Source organism: Halichoeres trimaculatus, unplaced genomic scaffold (assembly GCF_033239565.1).
Source record: "Halichoeres trimaculatus isolate MK-OKI-2021-1 unplaced genomic scaffold, fHalTri1.1 fHalTri1_scaffold_10, whole genome shotgun sequence".
In the NCBI taxonomy this organism is placed as follows: domain Eukaryota; kingdom Metazoa; phylum Chordata; class Actinopteri; order Labriformes; family Labridae; genus Halichoeres; species Halichoeres trimaculatus.
Window position 1 is genome coordinate 32,439,747 of NW_027437187.1, and position 14,822 is coordinate 32,454,568.

At 40.3% G+C, this 14,822-nt stretch overlaps 1 protein-coding gene across 2 annotated transcripts; it reads right to left on the minus strand.

Moving 5' to 3' along the window:
- Positions 1-5,681: 5,681 nt before the first annotated feature.
- Positions 5,682-14,200, minus strand: api5 (apoptosis inhibitor 5). Of its 2 annotated transcripts, none has more exons than XM_074678466.1 (14): positions 13,873-14,200; positions 12,354-12,515; positions 12,124-12,217; positions 11,939-12,004; positions 11,581-11,732; positions 11,213-11,419; positions 10,615-10,719; positions 9,323-9,412; positions 8,806-8,987; positions 8,610-8,703; positions 8,438-8,494; positions 8,271-8,350; positions 8,074-8,180; positions 5,682-6,239 (listed from the first exon to the last, which is right to left on the minus strand). In XM_074678466.1, the coding sequence occupies exons 1-14, from the start codon at positions 13,942-13,944 to the stop codon at positions 6,160-6,162; spliced, it is 1,548 nt and encodes a 515-aa protein (XP_074534567.1). In that variant the 5' UTR covers positions 13,945-14,200; the 3' UTR covers positions 5,682-6,159. The 2 variants fall into 2 exon arrangements, with proteins under 2 accessions (XP_074534567.1, XP_074534566.1); XM_074678465.1 differs by having other exon boundaries at positions 5,683-6,239; positions 8,038-8,180; positions 13,873-14,198.
- Between the last annotated feature and the right edge of the window lie 622 nt (positions 14,201-14,822).

A 14,822-nucleotide genomic window follows, 5' to 3' on the forward strand; every position in this document is an offset into this window, starting at 1 on the left:
GAGAAGAGAAAAAGCTCAGAGACCCCATTGAGAGGGACAGGAGCTTCTTCATTCACTCACTCAGTGCAGTCATTCATTCATTCATCACTTCTTCCCCCACTCACTCATTCACACAATTCCTCCCACTGAGTTTGTGAATGGAAGACAAACGGGGTGAATGTGGGAAGCCACCTGTGCTGTTTCTGCTCTGTTTGCTGCTGTTTATAGATTGTTTTGCTTTTTGTTTCCTCTTATACAGTTGGAGTCACCAACTTGAGCGCGCGCGCGTGTCTCAGTGGGTGTATGAAACAAGTCTAAGGGGACAGTAGTGTACACAGTGTTCCCTGGGTATGAGTTTTGGGAGCTCTATAGACCAAATAACATCCTCCCCCCTCTCCCTCTTTCCCTTTTCTCCCTCCACGACTCGTTCCGTCTCTTGACATTCACATGCTATATTACGTAACACAGTTGTGGTTGGTGAGGAGGGGGGTTGGAGTTGAAAGCTAGGGGGAGTGGTTGAGGAGGGGGGGGTGTTTTAAGTCTTCTGTCACAAATAAACGCACGGTTTGCTGCACAGGCGCCTTTGATTGAGAAAAACTCACGAGGTCCGTTTTTGAGGCTGTCTTCTATTTCTGAAAGGCGGCTGTGATATAAATAACCCCACCCCCTTCTGAAATCCACATCCACTCTCATCCACACTCTGAGAATCGCGTAAATATCCAACAGGAGACCGGTAGATACATCTGATCATCGTGAATCGATGGTCTGATGCACCACACTAAGGGGATTCTTTGGATCCCCTTCTTTGGACACAGGGTGTCTTTGGTGTTTATGGTGATTTTGTGTACATCCACGGCGGTCACACGTGCAGCAGCCGCTTCCCTGCACTCCTGCTGAAGTTGACATGTTAACACTCACTGGCTGCTATATTTAGCCCAGCCTCACAGTGCTGTTACTATTCCCAGCATCGTACATGAGGGGGCGGATGGTGCAGTTTTTTTTTTTTTTATAATACACGGTAAGTAAAAGTTCTCACATCACGACTGATGTTATATCATGTATCTGCTTTTATTAGCTGCTGATCCAGATGCTCAACCAGCTCAGTAGCTGATAACACTGGATTCATCAGTCCTTGAGTAAAGCAACACTAGTGTAGCTGACCATGACCTTTGACCTCTGAGTGGAGTGTGAGAATAACAGCTTTTATCACATCTGAAATCATATAAAAATATAATATCATTAAAATTCTGAAGATATCCATGCATTAAACTCACACTTCATGCACCAGTTTCTCAAAAGCTACACTACAGCTTCTTAACGTGTTTCCCTGCAATCCCTATGGACTAAAAGAAATGCTGCAGAGTGATGAAATTCATTGTTCTAAAAGTTTTTTTTTGTCAAGAATATCTCTCCTTAGATATGTTTTTGGTAGGTTTTGGAAAACAGGGCTCATGTAAAGATGCCTGTCTGATTCCTGAAGGTTTTCAGCACCGCGGTCAGCTCCACCAACATTTTCCCCCCTCCAGATTCTGTTGATTTGTAAGCTTGATCTTTCCTTACGACTTATTTTTTCAGGGGTGCACCTATCACAATTTTCTTTCCAATCACTGATCTTAAAAAAGTCTGACCTACTGATTCCAATTTGGGCCGATACTGATTTTTATTTTTTATAACTTACCGCACAAACCTTCAATGTTCCAATCTTATTTTATTGAAATTCATTGAAAAATACCTGTGAAACAATAATTCTTTAAGTTTTAACTTTAACAATCAAGTAAGTCCAACAATGGCTGGCCGTCAGACCTAAGGACGGGTACCTTTCACATTTGAAAGGTTATGGTACTGTTCCCCGGTACCTGGCAATTGGTACCAGTACTCAACCAATTTTCAGTACTTTTTTGTGTTTATGTGGTAAAAAATATAAATTTGTTCAATAATCAAATCTCAAATTTTATCAATTTAACACATTTATTCTTCAATATATAACCTTGCAATGCTGTGTTCATGTCCAGCATGGAAAATTGCCTACTCTGCCACTCCCTCACAGTCACAAGGATGCGTTTAGGTACTAAACAAGGTACCTTGTGATTTTACATGAATCAGTACCCGGTACTTTTGACAGAATTTGGTCTGTCCCCATAAAAGTACCTAATTCGGTACCCATCCCTAGTCAGACCTTCCTGGAGGTATAAAAGATCAGTTTCATATGTAAGGATGAGCCGATCACTGATCCCCCAAAATTAAGGGAATGTGCACCGACTGATTGGTGCGTCTACTCATTTTACATTTCCAGATAAAATCCCTCAAGAGGAATCAAGAGGTCAAGGAGAGATGCATAGCACGAGCCACATTTTTGCAAAACCACAACAAAAGTGGTGCAAAGTGAAACTACAGCTGCACTTTCACCTTTCAAACTTTTGGTACTCAAAAAACACAGGCGAACAATTAACTGACAGAAAAATCTCTTTCCACTTTGTAAAACTTGGTTCACACCACTAAAGATTGGATCTTTAAATAGCAAAAGTTGATTTTTGCCACACATGGTGGTGAGTTTGAACATCCCTTCACATGGATACCACCTCTGGATCATCTGTCCGAGTTAAGAGGTTTGTTGCTTTTGTAAACACAGCTGATTGGCAACTTCAAGCCTCCATACTTCTTGTCATTATAAGATCCTGAGAAACCTAAGTGGCTATTTTGGCAGCTATGTAATGGTCAGTGAAGACAGCTCAGCATCCAGAGAAACCATGAGTTGTTAAACTTTGATAAAAAAAAAAATTAGGATTCATTTGTATGGTTAAGACTCAGGTGCTGCTCCAATTTTGTGTACACTGCCAAAAACGTTAGGATAAAATGTTGGAATAAGCTGTAAAATTTGAATTTTGAGGATCACTATCAAGTAATTTCTGTGTTTAATAGGTGCTTTGACATAAACCTTGTATCTGCAATGCTAATGTTTAGATGTTTGAGATAGAGAAGCAAGAAGTCAGTAGTTTGCTGTTAAACCGCTGCAACAATTGTTTTGTGTGTAATCTGCATGTTGTTTAGAAAAAAGTATCATCCTTTTGGGAAATTTTTGGTGGATTTTGGAAAATGGAGCAGTTTTTCCACCAACAGTCAGTAGCAACTTCCAAGTGGACAAACCTCAACAACAAATCACTCATTTTTTTGGCTAAATCAACCCAATATAGACTCAAAAGGCACAAAAATCAGGCTTTAGCTGCTTTAAATGAAGTTAGTTTGCAGAAAAAAAGGCACCCATTCGTGCAGGTGTGGATTTAGCTCCAGGCCTCTTTGGTTGAGTATGAAGGCCTCATTTTCTGGTGAACAGCAGCCCCCTCCACTCTCAGAGGTTGATAATAAAGTGAGGAAAACCCATTGACGTCCACCAAGTGCTTCAGGACTATTGATTTACCTTCTTTACCTTCACTTCTGCTCTCACATGGACTCGTACAGTCGCTCCTTCCTCCTCTTTCTCTCACTAAGGGTCGTCTTCGCTTTCTCTCCCGCTGCTGCCGCCCACTCCTCCTCCACCACTTGATTATTTTCAGCTCCGTGTGTGTGTGTGTGTGTGTGAACGCATGTGCCAGGCATTGGCTGACTGGCTTGTTGGTTGGCTGGCTGGCTGGCGGGCTGGTTTGGGAAATACCTGGTCACGATCAATGACGAGAGGGTTTAGCTCGGGTACATAGCGCCCTCTACTGTCCTGAAACGAGAACTGAGACTTAGACCTTAAACGCATCATGATGTCTGTGCCAAAAAAACATACAGTATCTTTTACAGAAATGCAGGAAATTAGCTTAAATGGATTAAACAGAGACGGTGATATGGATAAATAAGTTTCGCTAACATTAAGTATCACATGATTTTTTAATATTCAGACACAATAAGAAACAAAACTGTGCGAATATTGTACAAAACTGGTGTAAAATTAGGACTACTTCAGCCGCAAACAATCTAAAAAAATTATTCAATGTACAATTTAAACAGTATCTGATAAAACAGACTATGGATTGCTAAATATTGTTATTTAACATCTATTTTTCATTTTTAACATCCAGATTATTTCAAATCTTGGCCGGATCTCAGTGTCCCTCCACTTGCCTTAACCCGTGCAGGAAAACAAAGAGAGACAAAAAGACATCATGAAAGCTTTAAGTGACTCTTTTTGCTTGGGATAAAAATAGATCTGGTTGCTTTGCGAGGAAAACCCTGGTCTCTACTGCCCCCTAGAGGGGAGACACTGTCACAACATGGAGCTTTATATGGATGGAATTCCTTTATCTGCTATTTTCTGCAAGAAAAAAAGCAGATAAAGCAGAAATATTCAACAGCTGACTCCAAAAACTCATCACATCTAAAAGATGATTTCAATTGCACCTTTTTAACTAAAAAAAACAGGTAACCAAATTATTTTTAAGTAAAAACCAGCACCAGGTTATTCTTGAGTAGACTTTTCAAAATAAAAGCGTGACTACATTGCAGTCTGGTACCAAAAGCACTAATTATCTGCTTTTTCAGATGGGTCTCTTTTCTGTCCATGTTAGAGGAGCTTCCGTTTGGCAGTTTGTGCATCGCTGCCACAGTCGATTCAGAAAAATTGAGCCTAAGCGCCCCTCCTCCTCCAGAGCAGCCACCTACACACACCAGCGCACACGTGTCTCCACATGCAGATCTGTAACACCCACTGAGAGCGCCCTTTCCCTCTGTGCTGGTGCGTGTGTGTGTGTGTGTGAATGTCTTCTATCCTTATGAGAGCCGGATATAAACCTTTATGGCTTCGTTTTTTTCAATGCAATATATGAATAGGATGGATTAGATTGGTTTGTGCGAGGATAAAGCTGCAGTTTCCTGCTAGTTACTTCAAGATAGCAACATAAAAACAAGGTTTAGACCAATGCAGGTTTAGTTTGAGACCTATCAGTAACATTCCCCTCTGGTGTTGCAAATAAGAAAGATTTAAAGAGCATATTTTAACATAAGCTTTTCCAGAATAGTAGTTAAGTGTAAAGAAATCGCAAATAGCCAGGGAATGAAAGCTAAGATCTGGTCTAAGTGTAAATTTCACGTGAATTCCTTTAAATGAGTGAAGTCGAGCAAAGTTTTCTCACGAGTATCATCAACAATGTGTGCAGGAAAATGTGAATGACTGAAAAAGAGAGCTCCCACCACCAGCGAGTGTAAATAAAACGTGAACTAAACATGGCAGAGACTATTTCTGGCCGCGTCAATTATTGAGAGCCAGAATCTCCCCCCTCTCTACTTCAAAGCTGGCACACCCACTCAGACGTATACACACACACATACAGGACTGAGAGGAGGGGGGGATGTGGTGTTGATGCAGGCATGCAGACATCAGAGGAGTCATGTTTTTGTATTTGTGTGTATTCTAAATGTAGACGCCAGATTTTGTGCTTAATTTACCCGCTATTCATGCTGCTTTGGAACAGATATAGATGAAGAGGGGGAGAGGGATGACGGTGGAGTGGAAAGGATAAACGGGATGAATGGATGGGTGGGTGAATGAAAGCAGGCAGGGAGGGGGGAGGTGAGTTTAGGAAGGTTTCCAACGTGCAGGATGAACTCTGCAAAGAGAAACACAAACAGGTATAGGAGCGAGATTATCCGTAAGAAAAGTTAAGGACGAAAGTTCATACTTCATACAAGTTTATGATAAAAATCCAATGAAACATCATTGATTCATACAAAGTAGCATAGTCATCCAATTCAACTGAAGCTCTAATAAAAAAGAAAACAAGATTAAATAAAAAGGTAGAAAGAAATGCATTCATCAACATGTTGCAAAACAAAAGGATCTTTATCTTTTCCTACAACAATCTGACAAAAATATTCATCAGTTACAACTTGGCAGTCTTTTGTTCCACAAAAATACACAATATTAAAAAATGAAGGGGGAGAACAAAAACATTTAGATTAATTTGAGCAAGCGCCGTGGTGGCGAGGATCATGGGGGGTAAATGTTAAAAAGTCTGAGGCCTTCAAAAAAAAAGCCAGGTGTCTGAGTGGAAAGATGTGGAGACCAGTTTAAAAAAAAAACAGAAGAGGAGGAGACAAATAGTCCATCTTGGGGAGGAAAAGATCTGGATGTAATGCAGTTCAATGAGCAGTGTGTACTGTGTGTGTCTGTGTTCATGTGTGTGTGAATGAGTGTGTTCTGTCTCAGTAGAGCCGGCCTCGGCTCCTGTTGCCTCTGCCTCCGAAGCCTCGTCCTCGGCCGCCCCTGAACCCGCCGCGCTGCTCTGTAGGCAGGAAAACAAAACATTCATTCAGGACATCCTCTACGAGGGTATCTGCAGGTTTCAGCAAGTCAAATTTAAGACTTTTTAATGCCACCTTGAATGAAATTTAATGTCAAAAATGCTGTGTATTGCAATCCGAACGAACATTGTCCAGTCAACCCTCAATAAATTTGCACTTACCCATAGTCCTGACTAGCTAGCATGCAGATACTTAAAACCACAGGGATCAAAGCAAAAACAAAAAAAGAAATTTTATTTTTTGGGGAATAAAACTGACACGTTTTTCTTTTTTGAAGCTAAAGATCTGGGCTGACAGCTTGCCTCTTTTCCAACAAATCTGACCTACAGTCAGCAGTACTCTCTGGAGAGCCGACTGCACATGCGCAGTACTCCTTTCTTTGAGGGACAAACGTAAACAAAGTCTTTGTCAGTTCAGAGGTCATTACAGCCACACAGCGCTGTCTGGAGTGACACAGACTGCAGCAGAGGACTATCTCGGAGCGGACCATGATGGAATATTGGTGAAAAACACGATTTTTTGGACGATTAATGCAGTTTTAGGAGCAGCGCTGTCTATGCCCTGATGGATCCCATTATATGGACGTCCGCTGCACGATTTTGGATCTAAACATCTCAAGCACTGCTTGGATCAGGAAAGCCTTCTGGGTGAGTATTTTGTTCTATTTCATTCTATAAACAATGTAAAAGCTGTATAAACCAAACTTATCCTTTAAAAGGGGCATTTACAGCAGGAGGGAGCGCAGTGTTGTCAGTGGGGCACAGATTTATATAAGGCAACCAATTTTACTGTGACAGTTCCATCAGCCCTGACCTGGAAGAGATAGCGAGTAGTTGCTCGTATGGCCCTCGTTCAATCTACTGGTGGTAATAAAAAGAACTCCGCTTAAATAGTAATATTTTGGTTGCTCTATTTGCAGTCAATCTAAAAGTAACGATCGTGGCGTTTCATTTGTAACTCTAGTTTAACTACTAATCTAGAAAGAGTAGTGCCGTTACACTACTCGTTCCTATCAAAAGTAATTAAACTACTTGTAACGTTCGTTACTTGTAGTTATGTACCCATCTCTGGTTATACAATGCTAAGTTTCGAAGCCTACAATGGACCTCTTCAAGCTATATGATATAGTTGATTTTTACCATCACATGGATTGACAGTTTTTACAGGAAGAAATATGTCTGATGGATTAATGTGCAATTATTTTTTTAAAGTTTGAACACTCAAAAGTTGAGGACAAATTTCTTCTGACAGCAGCATGTTTGGACTTAAAATGAAAACTACAACAGGGAAGAGTTTCACTCAAGTGGTGACCTCTGGTGTTGAAAAATAAGAGTGCCGAGAAATGTTTTGGTTTTGGAAAGATTTGGTACAACTGTCCCAATAACTGTTTTAAGGGAAACTTAATTCATAGCTCATCTATTTTGATTACATAGGGTTGAATATTGCACACATTTACAACCCTGCTGATCTGTCAATCCTGAAACTAAACCCATGCTGTCGGAGTTTATGGTTTGACCTGATATTAAAAGATGGATCCATTTGGGGTCCCAGAGAACTTCTTTTATCACAAACCTTTATGCTTTCCTCTGTTTTCTACATCAATATGCTGCAGCGAGTTAACCCTTTAAGACTTAGACTGGACCTGGAAGATTTTTTAAAAAGTCTAACTATTTATTCTTTGGTCTGTCAGAGTTAAATAACAAACAGTGCAGAGTGTCTCAAGCAACAGTTAAACATGCATAACAAAACACACTCAAAGTGTCACCAAGTGCTCCTCACCATAGTTAAAATTGCCAATGGTGGCGCTGTACTTGCCGCTGGGGGGGTTGTAGATTTGCCGTGCGTCCCTCCGGTGCTGAGGAGAGATCTGTTTTTTTGTGCTTCCACCTGATCCCATCTCCTCACCTGACGGACGCTTGCTCCTACAAACACAAGACACAGGTGGATGAAGAGGCTGCAGTGTGTTTCTCTGAGCTCGCTAAGCTTCTGTAGACATGATGATGCAGACTTACGCTACTGCCTCAGTCTTCTGGACCGGTTTCCAGGAGAGACTGACTGTGCTTTTGAAGGATGGGGGATTGTGGAAGAGATCCTGGGGAAAACAACACATACTTATTACTAACTCATCAGACAGGACTTTTTGCAGCAAGCAATTCTTCTCCAGTCACTTCCTGTTTACCTTGATGAGTACGTTGATGTTGTTTGTGATCTTGAGGGCCACCACTTTGATCTTGTTCTGGTTGTGAACAAAAGAAAAGTCAGTCTTTTACATCAATAAACTCCAAAACAAGTAATATAGAAACAAATTTTTGTTACTTTAATGTTATTTTAATTTTTAACAGTGACATTACCTCTTCTGTCTTCAGAGCATCTCCCGTCTTGCCTTGCAGAGCTACTCGCAGCTGTCTGATGTAAACTTGGAGGCCTCTGGCAAAGTACTGTAACCTGTTGTGATGAGAAAAGCGAGCAGTTTAGGAAACAAACTAAACTTCAATACAGGCTTATTCATCCAACCACGAGTGCTCCTTTTCTTTTTCTTTTTTTCACCTGATCTTGAAGTCTTTGAGGCGTTCTGCATCCACTTTGTCGATGAGGAAGTCTGGAAGCTTCTTGCCCAGTTGGTGGAAGCCGAAGAGGAGACACTCCACGTAGCTGAACTGCAGTTTGGGCTCCTCGTTTGCTGGGTTTTCTCCGTTTTCCACCTCCTCTGGTGGCAGAGGCATGTACTCCTACACACAGACGCATTATGTGAGCATTTTATCATTTTTCAGTTTTGCTTTGATAGAAATAAACCTTTTAGGAGTAAAAAAATATAACTCATTGCAGTAGTTTTGACGTTAAATATCAGACACCATCAGCCAGTTGGACTAAGGAGAGTAAATAATTCATCCAACAAGCCGCTATTGAAGCGCTTTTAGCCAGGAAATCAATCATTTCACAGGCTAAATGCCCAAAGCTGAAACAATATGAATACAAAGCAAAAAAAAAAAAAAAAAAGCCTGAGAAAATGCTGATTTTAGGGCTCGTTTTTCTCTCCGTCCAACGGGACAACAGGTTCTCTTACCAGCAGCTTGATGAACAGCATGTTGAGATTGGCCTCCAGCTTCTCCATGTCTCCACAGAACGGACTCATCTCAGCCAGCAGCTTCAGCACCTACACACACACACACAGACACACACACGATGCTGAGCAGATCCCCTCACACAGTGTAATGTGTATTGCTAATGAGAAACAGTGTTGCGTGGTGCAGACTAACGACCCATTAACAACGTGCAGTTGGCTGACACCTCTGACAGGTGGCTGCCACGCTGACTTTGTTTACTAAAAGCGGCGCTCACCAAATGTCAGACATCAGGACGATCGACCTCACACCAACAATCATATTGGCCTCCAGGAACGGAGTCTTCAGATCACTAACTCCAACATTTTTACCCCACTTTAATTTAATTATTCCCAAACCATAAGTTTAAAAGATGCTCCAAAAAGTATGACTGGAATATTGAACAATTAGTATGTTTGTGGTGTCGCCTACATTTAAAACTTATGGAACTTGTAGTTAAGAATCACCAGTGGTTTAGTTTGAGAGATGGGTCAAAATACTACAAAAGTCATGAGCAGAGGCCGTCCAAAGAACTGAGTGTTAAAATAAAACCCAAATTCTCAGATTGTCAAGGGAGAATTTTTGCCATCTGATCATTAATTTTTTGCTCTTTGTCAATTAACTGTCTTTGGGGTTTGTTTTGTTAGAAATTGCTGAGAAATAAAGTTATTTTTTAATTCAAATAAGCTCCTAGTCCTTAACCTTGTTGGTATCCATTAGGGCTGGGATGATTTGCTATCCTCGCAATTCAATTCTACCACCATTTTTAAAGTGTTGATTTGATTTAGATTCTTCAAAAGTTACGATTTTTAGTTTGTTTTTAACACCAAACCATGTGAAAAAGTTAAATAATAATGATACTGTCTACAGACTGTATCAGGAGCCTTACTTTTCCATAAAATACACATAGTGTAAGTCAGAGAAATACATGTCACCCTCTGATGGTAACTTTTTTCCAATCCAGTTTATAAACAAAGACTGAAACAAAGAATTTTTGGGGAAAAAAAAAGATTTTTTGACAAGGAATCTTGATTTTGATATTGTCAAACAAAAAAATCTGATCATATCCATCATAGTAGTTCAGAGTAATTCAAGCCGTTCTTATGACTTGCGCTGGAAGTCACTTTTAGATCACCTATGAAAAAACCTGACCTCTTTTACCTGCGGTTTCTCCACATTAACGCTTTTCTGGTCCTTCAATCACTGAAAGTGTTCTAACATTTCAAGTCCCACCAACATTAAAAGGAACACTTACCTCGAGCTGAATGTCGAGTTCAGCCACAGGACTCGTCAGGGCGCTGAGGTTGGGCAGGACATGTTCGCAGAAGTACGTCACAAAACGCGTGGAATGCACATTTTTCTGCAGGAAGGAAAGAAAAAATATGAAAATTCAACATTTATGTGTTACTTGTCATAAACGTTAGCCTTTTACATGATTTTAGCACGACACACTCCTAGGGATGGGTACCAAATTTGGTTCTTTTACAGGTACCGACCGAATTCTGTCAAAAGTACCAAGTACTTATACATGTAGAATCAAAAGGTACCATGTTTAGGTACCTAAATGCATCATGGGACTGTGAGGGAGTTGAAGAGTAGGTGATTTTCCATGCTGGACATGAACGTAGCATTGCAAGGTTATATATTGAAGAGTAAATATGTTTAAATGAAAAAAAAAAGAAAAAAGTTTTTATCTAAAATAAATTTATATTTTTTGCCTCATTAACACATAAAAGTACTAAGTAAAAGTAAAAAGTGGGCATCGATACCGCATCGTTTCAAATGTGAATAGTACCCAACCATACACACTCCTTAGTTTGTCACTCGGTTCATAGCTGAATACTTGTACTCACTGAGAACAGGGGCAAAGCCTGACGCGTGCACTGCAGCAGGCGGTCTACAGTATCAGGGTCAGCTGGGTTGAGAGCCTGCTCCAGGAAAGCTTGCTCCACCACCAGCTCCACCAGCTGCTGCCGTCCGTTTACTGTCTGCAAAACTCGTAGGCCCGACACGAGGCGCATCAACAGCACAAACTCCTCCCCCGTCACATCCTCCAGCACCTGAGGATGCAGCAGAACATTCAGATGGTGCAGAAACATGCGTAGCAGTCAAACATTACAGTTTCACTCCATCTTACCTTACGCACAACATGTCGCAAATTACCTCTGTCACATTTAGCAGTGATCCAAGATCATTCATCAGCTCTAAACTGTTCGCTTACCTTCTTTGTCTCTGCGAACACGTACTCCTCCACCTCCTTTGTCATGACCTCCTCTGGCAGCGTCTTCAGTTTAGTTGACAGAAACTTGATGGCCCTTTCCCTCACGATGTCCTCACCCTGCAGGATCTGAGAGAAGAGGCCTCCCAGCGTACCTGAAGACAAAAGAGAAGGAACAAAACCTTAAGAGACATGAAACAAGCTGGAGTGATTGATCTTAAAAATTGATTCATGATGATGTTTTTTTGTAAAGGCAAGTAAAAGATTTCTGAATATGAACATGAGTGCTGACTTTATGAAAGTTTTTTGTGTTTCTCTTTCTGCACAACTTAAAAAAAAGCTGAAGTCAATTCACACTCACCTTTAGCGTCTATCTTGAAGATAGAAACCAGTGCTGCGTTGACCTGGTTGAACTCTGCTGTGTCATCTGAAAGCAGAAATTAAAACCATTTGAGACGTCATTGTGTTGAATTTTCCGTCATTTCTCATCATAAAACCAAAAATCATGACATCTTTATGAAGTGATTGTCCTGAGGGATCTCATACCTGTCTGCAGGAGCTGAGTGAGAATATCGGCGACTCTGAGGATGTTCTCTCCTGTTGCAAACCGTGGGAGCTCCTTGATCGCCTGTCGTCGAATCTGGAGAAGAATAAGTTGAAAAATCATAAAGACATAAGTGATTAAGATGAAATACTGACATGAAACAATCTGATCAAGAGGAAACTGTATCACTTAAACACAGAGTGATGGCAAGTTCAATCCCAGAGATACACACCGACACATCCTCGTCTTCACAAAGATCAAGCTGAGCATTAATGGCTGCGTCGGCCAGCTCTGGAAAGTTGCTGAAGAACTTGGGGATAAACTGCGCTGCCAGGCGCTTCTCCTTTGGTCCTCCCTTCACGCCATCCAAGATGACTTGGTAAGCATCTTTGTGCTGCAGAGAAACAGTAAGAAAAAACAAAACAAGATAAATTAATAAAAACCTACAGCATAAACAACAGCAGAATTAAGTGGAGTCTCATGGTGGTGATGGTGCAGGGTCCAAATTAAAAGGGAGTTTGGTCCAAAGCTCTCCAATGAAACACTGTGTATAGCTTATGCTTCTAATTATATAAAACCTAGTGCCTTTGAGTTTATAAAGACAACGTCTTGTGGAAGACATGATCAGATTACTAGCGTGTTTGATCACGCTCACTTAATAGATCTGCGCATACAATGAGCACTTTACAAGTCAACTTAATTTAAAGAGTTTAGAAAAGAAACCATCAGAGTGTTAAAATGATATGCTTTATGGTCAGTGTTGCTGTAGAGGAACTTGAAGGTCTTAGGTTACAAAACTAAATGTCATTGTCAGGAAATCTTCTATCCATGTTGCATTCTGTTTCAACTTATGTCGTCAATCTGTCTCTTACAAATCCCAAAACACTACCAAGTATCAAGAAGTACATATTTTTGGTGTCCTTTGATATTTTTAAAAATCTCTTTCTAATGATTACATACTTCACTGTTGAGGATCCATCGTTTGTTTTGACTTATTTGCATTCAATGAGGCTTATTTTTAATGCAACAAACATTTGGTTCTTACGTTATTTTGAATTTCTAGACAACTCTTTATTGAATACACACATATACATGTAAAGCATGATTGGTTAATGCGAGACAATAAATAAAATAAATGAATGAATCTTCCAGACTCACGTTGAACATAGTTTCAAATGCATTCCCATGAGAACAAAACTAAGACTCGGGTTTGATTTGTATCATAGGAAGAACCCACAGAACTAGCTAATCCAGCCAGTTTACTGGCATGTTAGTGTTTATAGGCGTTCCAGACATAATATAACATTTGAGTGTGAGAAAATATGTTTCTTCTCAATTTACTACCCAAATTACTCGATTAAAAAGGACTAAATACAGCAGTGAAACCAATTAAATTTTAGATATGGTGCAAGAATATATAAAGCTATATAATGTGGATTTTTCAGGAAGTCTCCAGGCTCATTGATGTAAACCGTCCACAAATAGCTTGTGTTGTGATTTGGCGCTTAAATATAGCTTGATTTAATTAAACTCTACCAAGGTGGTGTGTTTTCTGCCTCCACGAACGATCACCATGGTGAGGCCATTAACATCAGCCCGGTCACTGGTAGCTAGCGTTAGCTACAGTTAGCTTGACGCTATCCCAACAATATTAAAAAGCCCAAATAAGCAGGAGTGTGAGGAAAACTCAGCTGTTCAAAGGGGGAGTTAAGACTAAGGAGCAAATGCGGTAATATTCTGTCCATATCTACCTGACTGAGGTTGTCCTTTGCATCAGCAAGGATCCCGTAGCTCCGGTAGAGATCCTCGATAGTGACCGCCATCAGCGTGCCCGTCGCTCACAGATAAGACCGCCGATAAAACCACAGAAAGATCCTCTACCGGGTCACTTCCCTCGGTTTCAGGTGACTGCTACACAAACAACGCCGTATTTTCAGGATACTTGCTCTCAAGAGCGAGTATTGAAGATGAATATTCGAGAAGCCCGTGAATGATCCCCCTATGGCGTGTGTGCTAAAATGCTACGGAACAATGAATACGGTTCATGCGCCTGTTCAGCCAATCGCGTGTAGAGACACAACCCATGTGATCAGTAGCCCGCGCTAAAGTGATGCGCAGTAACACCAGTGCGTTGCTGGTGCGTTCAAGAGAGGAAATGAAGTTTCGTTTCGTATATTCACGATCAACTCGCTTTACTTTGGTATATCCAGGGAGGATTTCCGTTTATTTATCACCTTTTCAGTTATAGTTTTTTTCCCCATTCATAAAAGCTTTTTTCCTAATTATTTTTATGAATAAAACGCAATAGCTATCTAGCCTTAGAACATATAATGAATAAAAAAATGCTATTTTTTGAACGTATTGACAAAACCATTGCACAAAAATCAAAAACAACAACAACAAAAAAACAAAAAAAAACAAAACAAACATAAAAAAACAATCAATATCACGGACCATTAAGAACTTTAACAAATTACTCTGGTTTCTTTCACTCATATCTTTGACTGTTTTTTTTTATTTTTTTTAAATCCTGCTTAAGTTATGCACTGTTCTCAAATGCCTGATACACATATTATTTGTATTGCCACACATGGTTGTGAAATTGTATTTCAGCAAAGACAAAAAGTATGTTAAATTTAAAGTTTAAGCTATTTAAGAGTGATTTCTACAACCAATTTCTTACCTCTTTGAGGTCAATAGA